General features: G+C 40.1%; 1 protein-coding gene across 2 annotated transcripts in view; it reads right to left on the bottom strand.

Annotated features, from left to right (window-relative positions):
- Positions 1 to 12461: 12461 nt before the first annotated feature.
- Positions 12462 to 19363, bottom strand: part of hus1 (HUS1 checkpoint clamp component) — a 42955-nt gene continuing 36053 nt past the window's right edge. For both annotated transcript variants that reach the window (XM_087987320.1, XM_043690274.2), the window contains one exon: positions 12462 to 13198. In XM_087987320.1, coding sequence (XP_087843446.1) covers positions 13116 to 13198 — 83 coding nt within the window. In that variant the 3' untranslated portion in view covers positions 12462 to 13115. The remainder of the gene's footprint in view (positions 13199 to 19363) is intronic.

Below are 19363 nucleotides of genomic sequence, written 5' to 3' on the forward strand. Positions count from 1 at the left end.
CATTGTTAGCCCTTGAAAGAGTAAGTACTCCAGCAAGAAATGATGTTGGGTTAGAAGAAATAGGATATACATGGGTGGAGTCAAGAAATAAAAAAGGGAAGTGGACACTAGTAGGGAGTAGTCTATGGGCCTCCTAACAGTAGATATATGGTTGGACAGAAAATATATCAAAATAGAATGAGGGCATGTAAAAAAGGCAATATGTTCCTTATGGGTGACTTAAATCTTCACTTAGATTAGAGTAGACAGTTTGGCAGAGGTAGCCAAGAGAAAGAATTCACAAAGTGTATTTTGGACAATTTCCTAAAACAATATGTTATGAATCCCAATCCAGCATCAGGGTGTTTTGGATCTGATGATGTGTAATGAGGCATGTTTAAGAAATGATGTCAGAGTAAAAGGTTCCCTTGGGAATCATAACCATAACATGGAACAATTTAGCACTCAGTTTGAGTGGGAGGAATTTGGATTGAAAACAGCTGTGCTAAGTTTTAATATAGATAGTTCTCCTTTAACACCATAGTTTTGTTCCAGTGAAACCTCACTAAATAGAAAATCACTTAATATAAATAATGGAGCCCATGGTAAAAACGGGGTTGGGGCATACCAGCAAAAAATATTCGCAATCATTCAAAAATCACCCAATCGTCTAACACAAAGTATAGCACAACCTGAATAAAGGTTGAAATTGTATTTATTAATGCAACAACAGTAAATTTAACACAGTCCATTTAAAAAAAATGTAAGAAAGCTGCTCTTTGTACAGTACGTCTCACAGAAAGCTGCTCTGTCGGCAGCTGACATCACACATACACAGAATGGCATGAAGACTGGCATGGACATTGGCACATACGCAGAACGAAGTATGTGAACCAATCCCCACTAGAATTGTGCCAATGCCAACAGAGGTAAGCGTTCTTGAAAATATTGTTCCCTAATTCTTCAGCGACGTTATAGCCAATGTGTTAATAGACAATAGACAATAGACAATAGGTGCAGGAGTAGGCCATTCAGCCCTTCGAGCCTGCACCGCCATTCAACATGATCATGACTGATCATTCCTAATCAGTATCCTGTTCCTGCCTTATCTCCATAACCCTTGATTCCACTATCTTTGAGAGCTCTATCCAACTCCTTCTTAAATGAATCCAGAGAGTGGGCCTCCACTGCCCCCTGTGGCAGAGCATTCCACATAGCCACCACTCTGGGTGAAGAAGTTTCTCCTGAGCTCTGTCCTAAATGGTCTACCCCGTATTTTTAAGCTGTGTCCTCTGGTTCGGCACTCACCCATCAGTGGAAATATGTTTCCTACTGCCAGAGTGTCCAATCCTTTCATAATCTTATACATCTCAATCAGATTCGCTTCAGTCTTTCAGTGTAAGGTAATCCTGCCATTCCAGGAATTGACCTCGTGAACCTATGCTGCACTCCCTCAATAGCCAGAATGTCTTTTCTCAAATTTGGAGACCAGAACTGCACACAGTACTCTAGGTGTGGTCTCACCAGGGCCCTGTACAGCTGCAGAAGCACCTCTTTGCTTCTATACTCAATTCCTCTTGTTATGAAGGCCAGCATGCTATTAGCCTTCTTCACTACCTGCTGTACCTGCATGCTTGCCTTCATTGACTGGTGTACAAGAACACCCAGATCTCTCTGTACTGCCCCTTTACATAAATTGATTCCATTGAGGTAGTAGTCTGCCTTCCTGTTCTTGCTACCAAAGTGGATAACCATACATTTATCCACATTAAACTGCATCTGCCATGCATCTGCCCACTCACCTAACTTGTCCAGGTCACCCTGTAATCTCCTAACATCCTCATCACATGTCACCCTGCCACCCAGCTTTGTATCGTCAGCAAATTTGTTAATGTTATTGCTGATACCATCTTCTATATCATTAACATATATTGTAAAAAGCTGTGGTCCCAGCACAGATCCCTGCGGTACCCCACTGGTCACTGCCTGCCATTCCGAAATGGAGCCGTTTATCACTACCCTTTGTTTCCTATTAGCCAACCAATTTTCAATCCAATCTAGTACTTTGCCCCCAATACCATGCACCCTAATTTTACTCACTAACCTCCTGTGTAGAATTTATGTTTACTACAAAATATACCCCAGTGATCCAAGAACTTGAATCCTTGCTTCCTGCACCAGTTCCCCAACCACACGTTCAAGTCCATTATCTCCCTGTTTCTGGCCACACTAGCCCGAGGAACTGGAAGCAAACCGGAGCTAACCACCTTGGACGTCCTGCTTTTCAGCCTTCTTCCTAGTTCTCCGAAGTCTCGCTGCAGTATGTTCCTCCTGTTCTTCCCGACATCATTTGTGCCGACATGTACCACCACCTCTGGCTCTTCACCCTCATCCTTGAGGATTTCCTGCACTCTGTCCGCGATGTCCTGCACACTGTCCGAGTGTGTGCACATTCAGCAATTGACCGAGCATATTGCAGCGCTGACGAAAGAACTCGAAGACCTTAGGCTCATCCGAGAGAACGAGATCTTTCTGGACAAGACCTTCAGTGATGTTATTACACCAATCATGCCAGAAGAGAGCAGAAGAGAGCAAATGATGAGGAAGGCAGAGAGGAGACAGGTGCAAGAGACCCCGGGAGAAGTATCTGTCAGGAACAAGTTGAAGCTTTTGGAAGCAGAGACTGATGACACTGCCAGTTCGCAAGGCAGGAAAGCAACACACCATCCTTAAATCCCGTCTGCTGCCACAAAAACCCCGGTCAGTTCCTCTCACGATGGAGTCCCCTATTACCACGGCTCTGTGCGATGTCCAACTCTTCCGCTCTGCCTCTGCGGCAACTTTTGATTGACAAACTTGGCCGCCTTGCGAACTGGCAGTGTCATCAGTCTCTGCTTCCAAAAGCTTCAACTTGTTCCTGACAGATACTTCTCCCGGGGTCTCTTGCACCTGTCTCCTCTCTGCCTTCCTCATCATTTGCTCTCTTCTGCTCTCTTCTGGCATGATTGGTGTAATAACATCACTGAAGGTCTTGTCCAGAAAGATCTCGTTCTCTCGGATGAGCCTAAGGTCTTCGAGTTCTTTCGTCAGCGCTGCAATATGCTCGGTCAATTGCTGAATGTGCACACACTTTCCACACATATACGAGCCAGATACACCAGAGTCGTTGACCTCCCACATCAAGCACGTAGCGCACTGAACCAGCTGGGCAGTCATGTCTTCACCCTCTTCAACTGTGGTGTAATCACTTCATTCAACCTCTTTGTCAAAGAGTCCTGAGCTGAAGCCTCCCTCCTCGATCTAAACTTCCTTAGACCCTCTTTTGTGGCACGTCTGTGGACTCTTAATTAAGGTTAGAGGAGGAGGGAGGGAGGGAGACCCTACTTTGTAGGACCTGGGGTTTAGAACACACCCACTCTAATAGCCATCACTTACCTTCCCGACCGGCTTTGCGCTCCGTCTGAACTTCCGCCCAGCTCCCGCCGCTCTCTGTTGCGAAAAGACCGTTGGCATCGAGTAAGTTCTTTATATAGTAATCACTTACCTTCCCGACCGGCTTTGCGCTCCGTCTGAACTTCCGCCCAGCTCCCGCCGCTCTCTGTTGCGAAAAGAACTACCTGTAATGGTAATTACAAAGGAAGGAGGGTAGAGTTGGCTGGAGAGGACTGGAAAAATAATTTAGCCAACAAGATGCTTGATAAACCATGAAAGGCTTTTAAGAAAATAACAAACATATATCCCACTGAGAAAGAAAGACTTTCAGAAGGTAAACCATTCTTAATCAAGGAAGTTAAGGATAGCAATGTGAAAAGGTTAGTTATAAACCAGAAAATTGGGCAAGTTTTAAAAATCAACAAAAGATGGCCAAAAACTGGGGAAAAAACTATAAGGGTAAAATAGAAAGTAAATTAAAGAAAAAGTGAGAGCTTCTTTAAATATGTAAAAGGAAATATAGAGGCCTAAGCAAATGTAGAGCTCATAGAGAATGATGACAAGGAAATAATAATGAGGAAGTGTAAAAACTGCAGAAAAGTTGAATAAATACTTTGCATCAGTCTTCACAGTAGAGAAAACTAATAGTATTCCAAAATAATCAAGGCATAAAAAAGCAGAGAGCAAATAAATACAATTACTATCTCTAGTGAATAAAGTGCTAAGAAAATAATGAGCTTATAAGGGCAATAAGTCCCCAGGTCTTGATGGGTTGCATCCTAGAATATTTAAGTATGACAAACCAATTGTGATAATTTTCCAAGAATCCTCAGATATTGAATAATTCCCAGAGAAATGGAAAATTGCCAGTATAACATTCTTATTCAAAAGGGAAGGAGGCAAAAACAAGTAACTATAGGCAAGTTAGTTTAATAACTGTCATTGAGAAAATATTAGCATCCATTGTAAAGGAGGTAATAACAGACCGTTTAGAAATATATAAAAAAAGCAAGCAGAGTCAGCATTGCTCCATGAAAGGAAATCATTCTTGCTAAATTTATTACAATTGTTTGAGGAGTACACAGGCAGAATAGATTGTTGTTGTATATTTGGATTTCCTAAAGGCATTTAATAAGGTACCACACATAAGGTTGCTTAATTAAATAAGAGCCCATGTTGTTGAGATGGTTAATGTATAGAAGATGGATGAAGGATTAGCTATATAATAGTAGACAGAAACTTGGGAAAAGGGGTCATTTTCAGGATGGCAACCTGTAACTAGTAGCATGTCAGAGGGATCAATGGTGAAGCCACAATTATTTACAATATATATTCATGACTTAGATGGAGGATGTAACTGTAGTATTGGTAAGGTTACAACATGTAAAAGAAACTGATAAGGATGACACAGAGAGTCTGCAGGTAGATATTTTTTAATCTAATGTTATTACACATCTCTGGAACAGATGGATGTGAACTGGGATCTCCTGGCTCAGAGGCAGGGACATTAACATTGCACCACAAGAGCCCTTTATCTGAGTGATATAGACATGCCAGCACCTGGGACTAGATTGGGTTGGGATATCTGGTCGGCATGGACAGGTTGGACCGAAGGGTCTTTTTCCATTCTGTACACCTCTATGACTCTATGTTGAATAAGCGAGCAAAATCTTGGCCTATGGAATTTAATGGAGGAAAATGTGAGGTTATGCACTTTGGCAGGAAATATAGGGGACCTGAATATTATCTAAATGGAAAAAGACTGCAGAAAGCTATAGCACGGAGTCCTCATGCATACATCATTAAAAGCTAGCATCTAAATTCAGTAGGTAATAGGAAAGGAAAATTGAATGTTAGTCTTAATTTCAAAGGGAGTTGAGCATAAAAAAAAGGTTTTTCTAAAACTATACAAGGCACTATTCAGACCTCACTTAGAAGACTGTGAACAATTTTGGTCTCCTGAAAAAAGCAAAGATATACTGGTCTTGTATGTAGTTGAGAGAAGATTCATTAAGTTGGTTCTTGGCAAGGAGGGATTTTCTTATGAGGAGAGGTTGAGTAGATTAGCTTTGTATGCTTCGGATTTTTGAAGAGCGAGAGGTGATTTTTATGAAGTATACAAAACTTGTAGACACTTGGAAGGGTAGATGTTGAGAGGTTGTATCCTCTTATAAGACAGTCTTGGATCAGAGGCCATAATCTCAGAGTAAAAAGTCACCATTTAAGACAAAGATGAAGAGGACTTTTTTCTCAGAGGGTTAGAATCCATTTATCACAGATGGCTATAAAGACAGTGCCATCTTCAAAATGGAGGTAGACACATTTTTAATCAGTAAGGGAATCAAGCATTATGAGAAAAACCAGGAAAATGGAACTGAGTATCAGATCAGCATCAATTTAATTGAAATGGAGCAGTTTTGATGGCTTACTTATGCTTCTACATCTATGGTCCGAATGCAAGTTTTTATATGGAACAAAGAAGCTGGATAATTTTGCCCTTCCCTAATGCTTTGTAATGTCTGCAGGTTGGCCTTCAGCTCAAAAATCCTGAGCTGGAGCTGTTCGATCTGCACAAATATTACTACAGGTGTGGTTGCTGTGAATTGACATAAACATCCACGAGCTCCCACATACTGCAACTATGACACATCACCTATCATGCCATCTTTATTGTTCGAGCTACATTTTTCTTATTTATTTTGTTTTAATTTCTACCAGCCAACTCTCTCTCACTCAACTCTTGACTTTGCACAGAGCAGACAAGCAGCACCAAGACATGTCTAGTTATACTCTTTGAAAAACAAGAAGTCAGTTTTGTGAAATAAGAGAAACCTGCTTAAGCTAGATAGCTTATTAACTAGCTACCACAGCTCTGGCTACTTAGAGTCATAGAGATGTACAGCATGGAAACAGACCCTTCAGTCCAACCCGTCCATGTCAACTAGATATCCCAACCCAATCTAGTCCCACCTGCCAGCTCCCGGCCCATATCCCTCCAACTCTTTCTATTCATATACCCATCCAGATGCCTTTTAAATGTTGCAATTTTACCAGCCTCCACCACTTCCTCTGGCAGCTCATTCCATACATGTACCACCCTCTGCGTGAAAAAGTTGCCCCTTAGGTCTCTTTTATATCTTTCCTCTCTTACCCTATACTAATGCCCTCTAGTTCTGGACTCCCTGACCCCAGGGAAAAGACTTTGTCTATTTATCCTATCCATGCCCCTCATGATTTTGTAAACCTCTATAAGGTCACCCCTCAGCCTCTGACGCTCCAGGGAAAACAGCCCCAGCCTTTTCAGCCTCTACCTATAGCTCAAATTCTCCAACCCTGGCAACATCCTTGTAAATCTTTTCTGAACCCTTTCATGTTTCACAACATGACCAGAATTGCATGCAATATTCTAACAGTGGTCTAACCAATGTCCTGTACAGCCAAAACATGACCTCCCAACTCCTGTATTCAATAGTCTGACCAATAAAAGAAAGCATATCAAACGCCTTCTTCACTATCCTATCTACCTGCGACTCCATTTTCAAGGAGCTATGAACCTGCAACACTCCCTAGGACCTTACCATTAAGTGTACAAGTCTGCTCAGATTTGCTTTCCCTGGCTTTGTCCTCATGAAGTTCTGATCCACATACAGATACAAGCCATAAATGCCAAACAAAAGGACTAAGTATGTGCTCTCAAAACCAAAGCACAATTCTACCTTGCAGTGGATGGAGTCATAACATACACAAAGAAAGGTGTTTGTGTTGGCACCAGTTATGATTTCCCAAAATTTCCTAGATTCTGATAAAATTCCAGCAGATTGAAGTTTGCAAGTATAGCACTGCTATTCAAGGAGGGAGAGAGAAAACATTGAATTGCAGGCCAATTATCCTGATGTCATTGTCGGCAAAATGTTGGAATCCATTATTACGAATATCTTAACAATGTATTAAATAATAGTGTGATCAAATGAAAGGAAAATTATAAATCTATTATACTGTTTTCAGTATGCAACTAGTATGGTGAATAAAGGAGAATAAAATGCCACACAAAAATGCCTTGTGGAGTTTGGAGGGGTGGGGAGGGGGAACAGTATTTTAACATGATAGAGAATTAGTTAACAAGTGGGGAAAAAAATAGGAATGAACTGGGCATTTTCAAATTGGCAGCTCTGACTGAGATCTACCACAAAGATTTCGGTTGAGGCCCCAGCTATTTATAATTTGTATCAATGACTCATGGAAAGAAGTAGTTAGTCGTATGTCTAAGTTTGCTGATGAAACAAAAGTAAGTGGAAATGTAAGGAGTGAAGACAGAAAAAGATCATAAATCAATATAAGCTTGTTAAGTGAGTGGGCAATAAGTTGGAAGATGGTGTCTAATTTCACACCACTTTGGTCCTAAGAATGGATATGTTTAAAACATATAAAATTAAAGTTTAGAGGGACTTGGGTGTAAAGAACAAAGTTAGTATAGAAATACAGAATAGAATAAAAGAATAAATGAATCTTCTTGCAATTATACAAGCAGAATACTTCCTCAGAATTTAAGAAAGGATGCATCTGTTTTGCAAGCTGTACAGCAAAGATTCATCACATTGGTCCTTGGCATGAGAGGGTTGTTTCATAATGAGAAGCTGAGTAAATTGAGTTTGTATTCTCTGGAGTTTGGAAGAATTAGATACAATTTATCAAAACTAATCAAGTCTAAAGGGGCTTAACAGGTTAGATACTGAGAAGTTATTTCTGCTGGCTGGAGTGTCTGGAACAGGAGGGCAGAGTATCAGGATGGCTCGATAATCATTTAGAATTCAGTAGTGGACAAAGATCTCTATTCAAAGCATTGTCAATTTTTGGAGTTCTCTATTCTGGAGGTTTGTGGATACTCTATTAGTCAGGACTGGAAAGTATGTGGTTTTTAATCTCTGAAGAAGAAAGTGAGGTGTATTATAACACAGTTTTTTAATAGTACATAGGAAGGTTAGATCAGGAAATTTACACTATATTGCGACATGAGACAGACTGAAAGTAACAAAGGACAAATATATTACCATTTTTAACTGCTTTGTACTACAGAATTTAAATATTGCTAACAAAAGATACACAATCAAAACCTTTCATCTTGCACTCATCAGGACTGGGACACAAGAAACCAAATTTAGAAAATGAACAACAATTTGTACAACATGTGCAGAGGGTGCTGATGCATGGAGATGAGGCAGGAACTGTTCACTGTCAAGCTTAGTTAGTTGACTTAGCATACTAGACAAGTAGACTCCAATTGGTCAGGATGTTGCTGGGGGACAGCAGCAGAGATTGGCAGCCCAGTTCTCAATGAAAAAAGTGCAATGTATAGATAAATTATTTCATCTCCAGAAAACAGGGTCATGCATGACTGAATAAATGTCACTTCGAGCACAGAGAAATAAATCATACTGCGTTCCCATTAGATAATCTTAAATTGGTTGGTGGTATATTTTTAGCACAGTTAGGATGATTTAATAGTTATTTCCCAATCACAGAATCATCTTAATGTGGGCCATTGTTCTGAGTTTTATAGGCATGGATTGCTTGAGCATGATCAGCATATTGCCTGTTGTAATGGTCAAAGGGATGCATTCTTTATTTAGTCCATGAGTCGTTGGGATGTATGACCTGCATGCCTGACATCAGACTGATACTCATATACCACATTGTTCGTTTGTGTCAGACAAAATGCCTCATTTTGGCTTAATGGCTGCTTTCTGTTGGTAGAGATTATTATTCATGTCTTCACTGCAAATTTGCAGCAAGTGATGATCAGTTTCACCTGATGCTCAAATTTCTGACCCACTTATAATTCCCAGGGTAATCTGAAGTAGATTGGGCACTGATCACTGTCAAAAATGGGGGACATAAGCCCATTCATGATTTTGTAAGATGTACAGCGAATGATAAATTGATTATTGTCACCATTATCATTCAGGGTAACTTTGATACATTATGTCTCAGCATCAAGTTTACACAGCAAGCAGATAACTAGGGCCCTATTCACGAAGTTGCCGGTAAGATTGATCTTGTAACATACTGTAGGAATCCCAACACATATATTGACTAGTGAATGTGGACTTGCCCCAGAGGCAGATTTTTCAACCAGCACCTTGAAGAGGCTTATTTGATTTCTCCTTTTCAGCAATAAATATGAGAGTAGATTGGTTAGCAAGCTGTGAAAAGGAATTCTTCAAATGTAGTTGTGAATTAAAATATTACAAATGTGTGGTTCATGAATTAGAATCAAGCAAGTGATTATTCCATTAAAGATATACTGACAAAGGATGTTAGCTAGGCTGAGAGGGGATCTCATAGCCATACAATTTCTTTGGGAATGCACAAATTGGCTAAGATCGCCGAGACTGAAATACATTACATTCTTTACAAACAAGACAATGTGGAAGTATATAGGAGCATAAGCAACTTGTAAATAGAAATTCTTGCAGGCAAACTGCCATTTTGTTGAGTGACACCACGGTGGAGTGAAAGAGAATATATTGTCAGCAACAGACTAAGCTAAAAGCCGAAGCTTGGAACTTAAATTTGCATAGTCATCGCATTCATATTCCTTTGTTTATGCAGAAAAGGAGAATGAGCACTGCAGAATTTCATAACTTTTACACAAGGAAGCAAAATTCTAAATTCTCTGCCTACAAAGGAATGCTTGGTACTATTCTATATCTACCCACTTACATTCTAGCAGTAGCAATCAATATGCTGTCAAACCATAGCCTCATTTATCACGATCTTCTTCCAGCTGATCCTATTGTTGATTTTATATTTTCAGAACATGACCAGGATCTGAAACAATCACCAATATGCAAAATCTGATTAGCATATTTTGCAAATCAAAATACTGAGTGTCGGTAATGGCAATCTGCATAGGTATGCTGGTAGGAGGATGTTAGTCACTTCAATATTTTGACCCAAATATTGTCGTGCCATTTTTTGAAAAAAATTCTTAGAATTTCTTGGAGAAATAAAGACTAAAATAAATGAAGGGATCTAAAAAGATTCATGATTTAAATGAGTTGGTCTTCCTTCAAAGTCCTGCAGCTGATGCAAATACGCACAATAAATTCAATAACTTCAAAAAATGAAAGAATATTTCTATCCCTCTATTATATTTGTGACAATATATTTTGTGTCAGATTTAATCGAAGCATGAAACGTTAAAAAGGAAATTAAAATTAGGATTGAAACCATTCCCTGCAACATTTACATTTTTTACATATCATTCAAATTAATGTGCACAATGAGATACTTAGCAATGGGAAGGGAAGGCAACAGGTTTTATGGAAAATTCCAGTCCTCTATTTACAAAGTCATGCACAAGTCAGAAGAAAGAATTCTGACAAAATTGCTTTTTCACCAGCTGGGGGCACTGTTGTCACAGCATTTGAATCACACACTTGTTCAGTGATACATTTTGAAAATAGATTTGCAATGTAATTGCAATAAGATTACAAAATAACTTAGAAAGCACAGCAGAAATTGACTTGTGTTATATAAGGCAAAAGTGAGGACTGCAGATGCTGGATGTTAGAGTCAAGAGTATGGTGCTGGTGATTGTTATTATAACGTTGTAGTTTGAAGTACAGTCATTTCAGCTATGACATGGTAGTTCTGTTCTCGTGTATCCCTGCGTTATAGGAAAATTGCGTAATAGCAGCATTGTCTAAACTAATGTGGCCAGAATCATGTTATCAACACATGCCTTTTAAATTTGCGCTATAGAAAGTGTCCCAATTCATAAATTGTGTTATATCAAATTTGCATTAACGAAATATGCGTTAAAGCAGAACAACCTGTATGCGAACAGAGACATGCTGGAAGTCAGTGGATTGAAACTTCTCTCTCCTACAATAATATAAATGTTTTCCATTTACAAAATAGCATGCCGCCTTAGTCTGAATAACTTTTTTTTTCTAAATTTTCCCCCAAATGACCCCTGGACCTTTTTTATTATAGTGAGACAATAAAAAAGGGGAAGCCATTGTGAATAGAATAGAATCTGTATATATCATATACATACACACTCACCACCATCAGTAAACACCTGTGTGGAAGCAAGTATGAATGATGTGTTCAAAATAATGAGGGGATCAGTCAGAGCATAGAGACAAGAACTGCTCCCATTGGTGCAAATATCAAGAAGCAGGGTATTGATTGAAGGCAATTCACAAAGGAGCCAATAGCAATCTGTTGAAAAACCTTTTGTCAGCAATGGTTAAGATCCAAATGCATGAGAGTCATAGAGGCCTACAGCTGCTAATTCTGCCCCACTGAACCATGTCTCAATGATAGCAATGACATTGTATACACTTTAATAATTTGTGCTTTCAACTCACCTGCCTTGTTCATCAGATTCTTGCATCAAATTAAATACCATCCAACCTTGACAACTCCCTTAAGCCTTAGCTGACTATTATTTTCAATGTCCTTGTGACTCACTTGCTGCACCCTCTACATTTGGCCATGCATCGCTCCCTGCTAAACCTTCTCTCAGGATTCCACGCCATTGCTAAAGTTAGTTTAAATCCTCCCCAGGGTTGCTGATTCTATTCTGGTTCAGGTGCAACCCATCCAACTTGTACAGTCCCAGTGTTTCAGAAGTATAAAGCCTTCCCCTCTCCACTATCTCTCCAGTCACACATTCATCTGGAGTAGCCTCCTACTTCTATACTCACAAGCACATGGAACCAGAGGTAATCTAGGCATTACTACTTTTTAGGTCCTGCTTTTTAGTCTATTTCCCAGATCTCTAAATTTACTTATAGAACCTCATCCCTTTTTCTACTTTGGTCACAGGTACCAATATATCTCAATCTCTTCTGTCCTCCTTCAGAAAGTGTACCTGAGAGTTTATTGGAGACAGACAAATTAGGGTTTTCAAAGAAGTTTTGAATAACTATTTAAAGAAAAAGAATTTCCACAATGACAGATAATACCATGGGACTGAGTTGTTTATGCAACTAGACCAAAAGGACTTTTGTAACCACTCTACAGTTTGAGGGAATGTATTTTGTTCTTTTCAAATTATTTTTTATTGAAAACATAAATAGTGAAAATGATTTTGACAATATTTTTAGTTTTACAACCTCAATATTTAAATAAATTGGCAGTAATACAAAGGAAGAAGAAAAACCAAACAATGACATAACTGAAATTGTAACAAATTATGCACAAAATACCAGAAGTGTATTTTAAACTCCAATGATTGCTTTGATATGAAAAATAAAGAGTATACAGCAAAGCAAAACTCCACAGAAGACCTTTTCAATTTAAAAAAAATGCCACTTTTCAGCTCTGAGACCACGTATGCATTAATAAAGACAAGTTGGAAAACTGAGTTTCATCTACAATAGCTATTCAAAACTGTAGGGAATCAGTTTAGTCTATCAGGAAAAGTAGAAAAAATATTGAAACATTCTGTATTGAATAGAGAACTAGACACCAAATATCAACCAATAATCTTTCCAAGATCTAAAAAAAAGGTTATTGCAATGTCAAGTTCAATTATTGGCACTATATCTTATTCAGAGCCACTAATCCAGAACCATATCTTAATATCTTGTCACTGTGTAGACTTCTCAGGCAGAAAGCTCTTTTATTTCAAGCAAGGATGGTACTTTTGCAGGGGTCCATGATACTTCTAGATGTTAATGTGAAGTTTCTCAAGCAACAGCTGGAATAAAGTACTGAAGGGACACATCTTCGTGCAGTAAAACAAAGTGAATAACTTTGTTAGTCACTATATCTGTAAAGAAAATACTTAATATTATTGAAATGTTTATGTAAGTATCAAATTTAACAAATTTCAGACATATAATCATAAAATAAAACAAGCATTAGCTCATTTGTTTAAAATAGGTTATATGAGAATTAGAACTTGCCACTATATACAAGATGTAACTTTTCCCACTCATCTAAGACAAATATGTAACTCGGCTTGCTTTGTAAGTGTGATAGATCATTTGCAGTCCTCACAGTAAGAGAAGGGCCTGTGCTAAACTGGATGTTCTTGAGACAAATCATTTCTCAAGAACATAAGAAACAGACAAGAAGTTTGGCCCAGCAAGCCTTCCTTACCATTCAATGAGATCGTGGCTGACCTTCTACCTCAATTCACATTACGTACACTCTGCATTACTTAATTTCCTATGTGCACAAAAATCAATCAATCTCTGTTTTGAACACTTTGTATCAACTGGAGGGATGTCAATGCATTGGAAGCAATTCAGAAAAGGTTTACAAATACCTTGAATGAGCGGATTGCCTTACAAGGAAAGGCTAGACAGGTGAGGCCTGTATTCCTCTGGAGTTTAGAAGAGTCAGCAATGATTTAACTGAATCATATAAGACCCTGAGGGGACTTAACTGTGTGGGTATTGAAAGGGATTTTTCTTCTTGTGGGAAAACTGGGGGATATTGTGTAAAAATAAGGGGTTGTCCATTTAAAATATTTTTCTTTCAGAGGGTTGAGTCTTTGGCCTGTTTCCACACTATAGGCATTCTATGAATCTTTGAAATTCTCTTCCTCAAAAGGCAGGTGATACTGAACCTTTAAATAGTTTTAAGGCAGAGCTAGGTTGATTCTGAATTATCAAGGATATGAAAGGGTATCAGGAATATGCAGGCATGTAGAGTTGAGATTAAAATCAGATCAACCATATTGAATGGCAGAGCAGGCTCAAAAGCTTCAGGTAGTCTTGCTCCTTGTTCATGTTAGTCCTCAGGAGTAGAGAATTTCATTTGAGTGAAGAAATCCCCTCTCAGCTCAGTTCTAAATAGTGGACCCCTTATTCTGAGACTGCATCTCAGGACTCCGAACCTGGACTCAGTCTAAACGTCCCAACACATTTTTATTGCTTTAGTTTAAGTCCCTTTATGACAAATGCTAATGATGACGTGTCTTTCTAATTGCTTGCTGCACCTGCTTTCTATCTTGTGATTTGTCCGTTGTGCAAGAACAGCCAGGTCTTTTTCAATGCTACCTGTCTCTCATCATTCAAAAAATATGCTTTTTCAATTTTTCCACACATTTTATTCCATAAGCTACTTCCCTGCACACTCTTTCTCAATGTTGATATCCCATTGCAGCATCAGGAAGGTGATGGCCTAGTGGTATTATTGTTAGACTATTAATCCAGAAACTCAGCTAATGTTCTGGGAACCAGGATTCGAACCCCACCACACAGCAGATGGTGGAATTTGAATTCAATTTAAAAATATCAGGAATGAAGAATCTGCTAAAACCATTGTTGATTGTCAGAAAAACCCATCTGGTTCACTAATGTCCATCAGGAAATGAAATCTGCCATCCTCTCCTAGTCCAGCTTACATTTGACTCCAGACACACAACAATGTGGTTCACTCTCAACTGCTCTCAATTTTCCTGCTCCTCGGATGCTGCCTGGCCTGCTGTGCTTTTCCAGCGCCACTCTAATCTTGACTCTGTTCTCTGAAATGGCCTAGCAAGCCACACAATTGTATCGACTGCTACGAGGTTCTCACCAAAGAAATGAAATGGACATTGGTCTAAGCACTGAAAAAGACAACAGCAGAAACAGTTGGGCGGCACGGTGGCACAGTGGTCAGCACTGCTGCCTCACAGCGCCAGAGACCCAGGTTCAATTCCTGCCTCAGGCGACTGACTGTGTGGAGTTTGCACGTTCTCCCCGTGTCTGCGTGGGTTTCCTCCGGGTGCTACGGTTTCCTCCCACAGTCCAAAGATGTGCAGGTCAGGTGAATTGGCCATGCTAAATTGTCCGTAGTCTTAGGTAAGGGGTAAATGTAGGGGTATGGGTGGGTTGCGCTTCGGTGGGTCGGTGTGGACTTGTTGGGCCGAAGGGCCTGTTTCCACACCGTAAGAAATCTAATTCTAATCTAAAAATCTAATTCTAAAAAAAAAACCCTATTAACCCTTCAAAGACCTCTGTACTAACATCTGGAGGCTAATGGCAAAATTCAGACAACTTTATCAAATATGAGTCAAGCAACAGTCTGATATAGTCATACTCATACAATTATACCTTACAAAGTCTAGACACCACTACCACCATACCTGGATATGTCTTATTCCACTGGCAGGAAAGACCCAGCGGAGGTGGCAGCACAGTGATATACAGTCAGGAGGGAGTTGTCTTTGGAGTCTTCTATATTGACTCCAGAACAAATGAAGTCTCATGGCTTCAGGTTAAACACAGGCAAGGAAACCTCTGCTGATTATCACTAACCATCTCCTTGGGCTGATGAATCATTACTCCTCGATGTTGAACAACACTTGGAGGATGCACTGAGGCTGGCACGGGTACAAAATGTAATGGGTAGGGAGCTTCAATATCCACCACCAAGAGTGGTTCGGCAGCAGCACTACTGATCGAGCCAGTCGGGTCCTAAAGGATATAACTGCTAGAGTGGGTCTGCGGCACGTGGTGAGGAAGCCAACAAGAGGGAAAGACATACTCGACCTCATCTTTACCAATCTGCCAGGTGCTGATACATCTGTCCATGACAATATCGGTAAGAGTGACCACCGCACAGTCCTTGTGAAGACAAAGTCTGCCTTCACATCGAGAATAACCTCCGTTGTCTGGTGTGACTCCATTGTACTAAATGGAACAGATTTTGAACAGATCCAGCAACTCGAGACTAGGCACTCATGCATCGCTGCGGGCCATCTACAGCAGCTGAATTATACTTCAGCACAACCTATAATTTCATGGTCCGGCATATCCCCAATTCAACCATGACCAGTGAGCCAGGGGAACAACTCTCGTTCAATGAAATGTGCAGAAGGACATGCCAGGAGCAGCAACAGTCAGACCTGAAATTGAGGTGTCAACCTGGTGGAGCTACCAAACAACATTACTTGCATGCCAAACAGCATAAGATTGCCAGAACTAAATGATCCCACTTACCAACGGATCAGATCGAAGCTCTGCAGTCCTTCCACACCCAGTCGTTAATGAATAATTTAACAACCCACTGGAGGAGAAGGCTCCACAAATATCCCATCCGCAATGATGGAAGATCCCAACACATCGGTGCAAAAGATAATGCATTTGCAGCAGTTTTTAGCCAAAAGTGCTGAGTGAATGATCCTTCGTGGCCTCTTCCAGTGGTCCTCAGCATAACAGATACTAGACTTCATCCAAATCAATTCACTCCATGTGATATCAGGAAACGATTGGAGGAACTGGATACTGTGAAGGCTATGGGCCCCGAGAACATTCTGGCAATAGTACTGAAGACTTGTGCTCCAGAACTTGCCGTTCCTCTAGCCAAGCTGTTCCAGTAGAGTTTCAATACTGGCATCTACCTGACAATATGGAAAATGGCCCAGGTGTGTTCTGTACACAAAATGCAGAACAAATCCAACATGGACAATTATTGCCCCATCAGTCTACTCTCGGTCATCAGTAAAGTGATGGAAGGTATCAGATAGAACCTATTCAACAATAAACTGCTCAGTGATGCCCGGTTTGGGTTCTGCCAGGGCCACTCAGCTCCCGAACCCATTACAGCCTTGGTTCAAACATGGACAAAAGAGCTGAATTCCAGAGGGGAGGGGAGAGTTACAGCTCTTGACCTCAAGGTCATATTCAACAGAGTATGACATCAAGGAGCCCTAGCAAATTGAAATCAATGGCTATTAGGGGGCACTCCCTTTGCTGCTTGGAGGCATACCTGCAACATATGAAAGATGGTTGTGGGTGCTGCCCGATTAATTTCTCTAGTTTCTTAATTTACGCTGGTTTTCTTCAGTTCTGCATTCAAATGAAACCCTTCAATCCTGATTATTTGTGGAATATTTATGGAACAAGTCTCTGTCATTTTCTTATTTCCCATTACAAGATAACATCTTGCCTTCCCAAGCTTGCCTCAGAGTTACGAAGATTACTTGATCTATTAAAAGAACCTCTAGCTACATAAACAATGCCTCAGAAGATTACAAAAAGTACACATGTCCAAGTAAAATGCAAAAATAATTGTCATGTGCAACTTGGTTATTGAAAATTTTAATTTTAAAATTCTGCTGAGTTTTCAATGGCTCCAGATTTACAGTAGGGCAATTAGCTCCCTGCTTTGGCTGAAGTTTCATAAATATTGTGTTAGGCTAACATATTCCCATTTGCAGATGAATATGGTCAAAATGCCAACCACCCAGATTTAACATTTCACTGTAGTTTTGTTGCATAATCTTATGAGAAGAACATAATAATGGCATGTTTACATAATTTATAAATAATCATACATTTTCCATGGAATTACACAACATGTGGCAGAGATGCTTTGAATAAGGATCTTTATAAAATACTGATTTAAAAATGACAGTTTTAAAAGATAAATTAGATTAAGACCATAAGAAATAGGAGTGGAAGCAAGGCCATTCAACCCATCGAATCCACTCCACCATTCAATCATGGCTGATGGGCATTTCAATGCCTTTTACCCACACTCTACTTGTATCCCTTAAATTTTTAATCTCACAAGGAATTATCATCTCTGCCTTGAAGACATTTAACATCCCGACCTCCAGGATTAAGGCGAGATGTAGACCTTTAGTATAGTGTACAAAGCACAGATATTAAGTTTAGGGAGATTGTGGGAATACATTTCATAGAACATAGAACATGGAAGAATACAGCACATAAGAGGTCCTTCGGCCCTCGATGCTACACCGACCTGTGAACTAATCTAAGCCCCATCCCACTACACTATCCCATCATCATCCATATGCTTATCCAAGGACTACTTAAATGCTCCTGATGTGGCTGAGTTAACTACATTGGCAGGCAGAGCATTCCACACCATTACCACTCTGAGTAAAGAGCCTGCATCTGACATCTGTCTTAAATCTATCACCCCTCAATTTGTAGCTTTGCCCCCCTCATACAAGCTGACGTCATCATCCTAGGAAAAAGACTTTCACTATCTACTCTATCTAATCCACTGACCATCTTGTATGTCTCTATTAAATCCCCTCTTAGCCTTCTTCTTTCCAATGAGAACAGATCCAGGTCTCTCAGCCTTTCCTCATAATACCTTGCATCCAGATCAGGCAACATCCTGGTAAATCTCCTCTTCACCTTTTCCAAGGGTTCCATATCCTCCCTATAATGGGGCGACCAGAACTGTACACAATATTCCAAGTGTGGCCACACCAGCGTTTTGTACAGTTGCAGCATGACATTACGGCTCTGGAACTCAATCCCTCCACCAATAAAACCTAACACACCATATGCCTTCTTAATAGCACGAGCAACCTGGGTAGCAACTTTCAGGGATCCACGGACATGGACTCCAGGATCCCTCTGCATGCCCACACTACCAAGAATCTTTCCATTGACCCAGTATTCTGCCTTCCTGTTATTCTTCCCAAAGTGAATCACCTCACATTTATCTGCAATGAACTCCATTTGCCACCCCTCAGCCCAATTCTGCAGTTTATCCAAATCCCCATGCAACCTGCAACATTCTTCCACACTGTCCACTACTCCACCGACTTGTGTCATCTGCAAACTTACTAACCTATCCATCTATGCCTGCGTCTAAGTCATTTATAAAAATGACAAACAGCAGTGGTCCCAAAATAGATTGTTGTGGCACACCACTAGTAACTGGACTCCATGCTGAATATTTTCCATCAACCATCACTCACTGCCTTCTTACAGAAAGCCAATTTCTAATCCAAACTGCTAAATTACCCTCAATCCCATGCCTCTGCATTTTCTCCAACAGCCTACCATGTGAAACCTTATCAAAGGCCTTATTGAAGTCCATGTAAAACAATGTCAACTGCCCTATCCTCATCCATATGTTTGGTCACCCTCTCAAAAAACTCAAATGAGGTTTGTGAGGCATGACCTGCCTTTGATGAAAGCATGTTGACTATCTCCAATCAAACTGTTGCTTACTA

This window comes from Chiloscyllium plagiosum, unplaced genomic scaffold (genome assembly GCF_037043375.1).
Source record: "Chiloscyllium plagiosum isolate Xiang-an unplaced genomic scaffold, Cpla_swu_hap1 HiC_scaffold_5, whole genome shotgun sequence".
Classification (NCBI taxonomy): Eukaryota; Metazoa; Chordata; class Chondrichthyes; order Orectolobiformes; family Hemiscylliidae; genus Chiloscyllium; species Chiloscyllium plagiosum.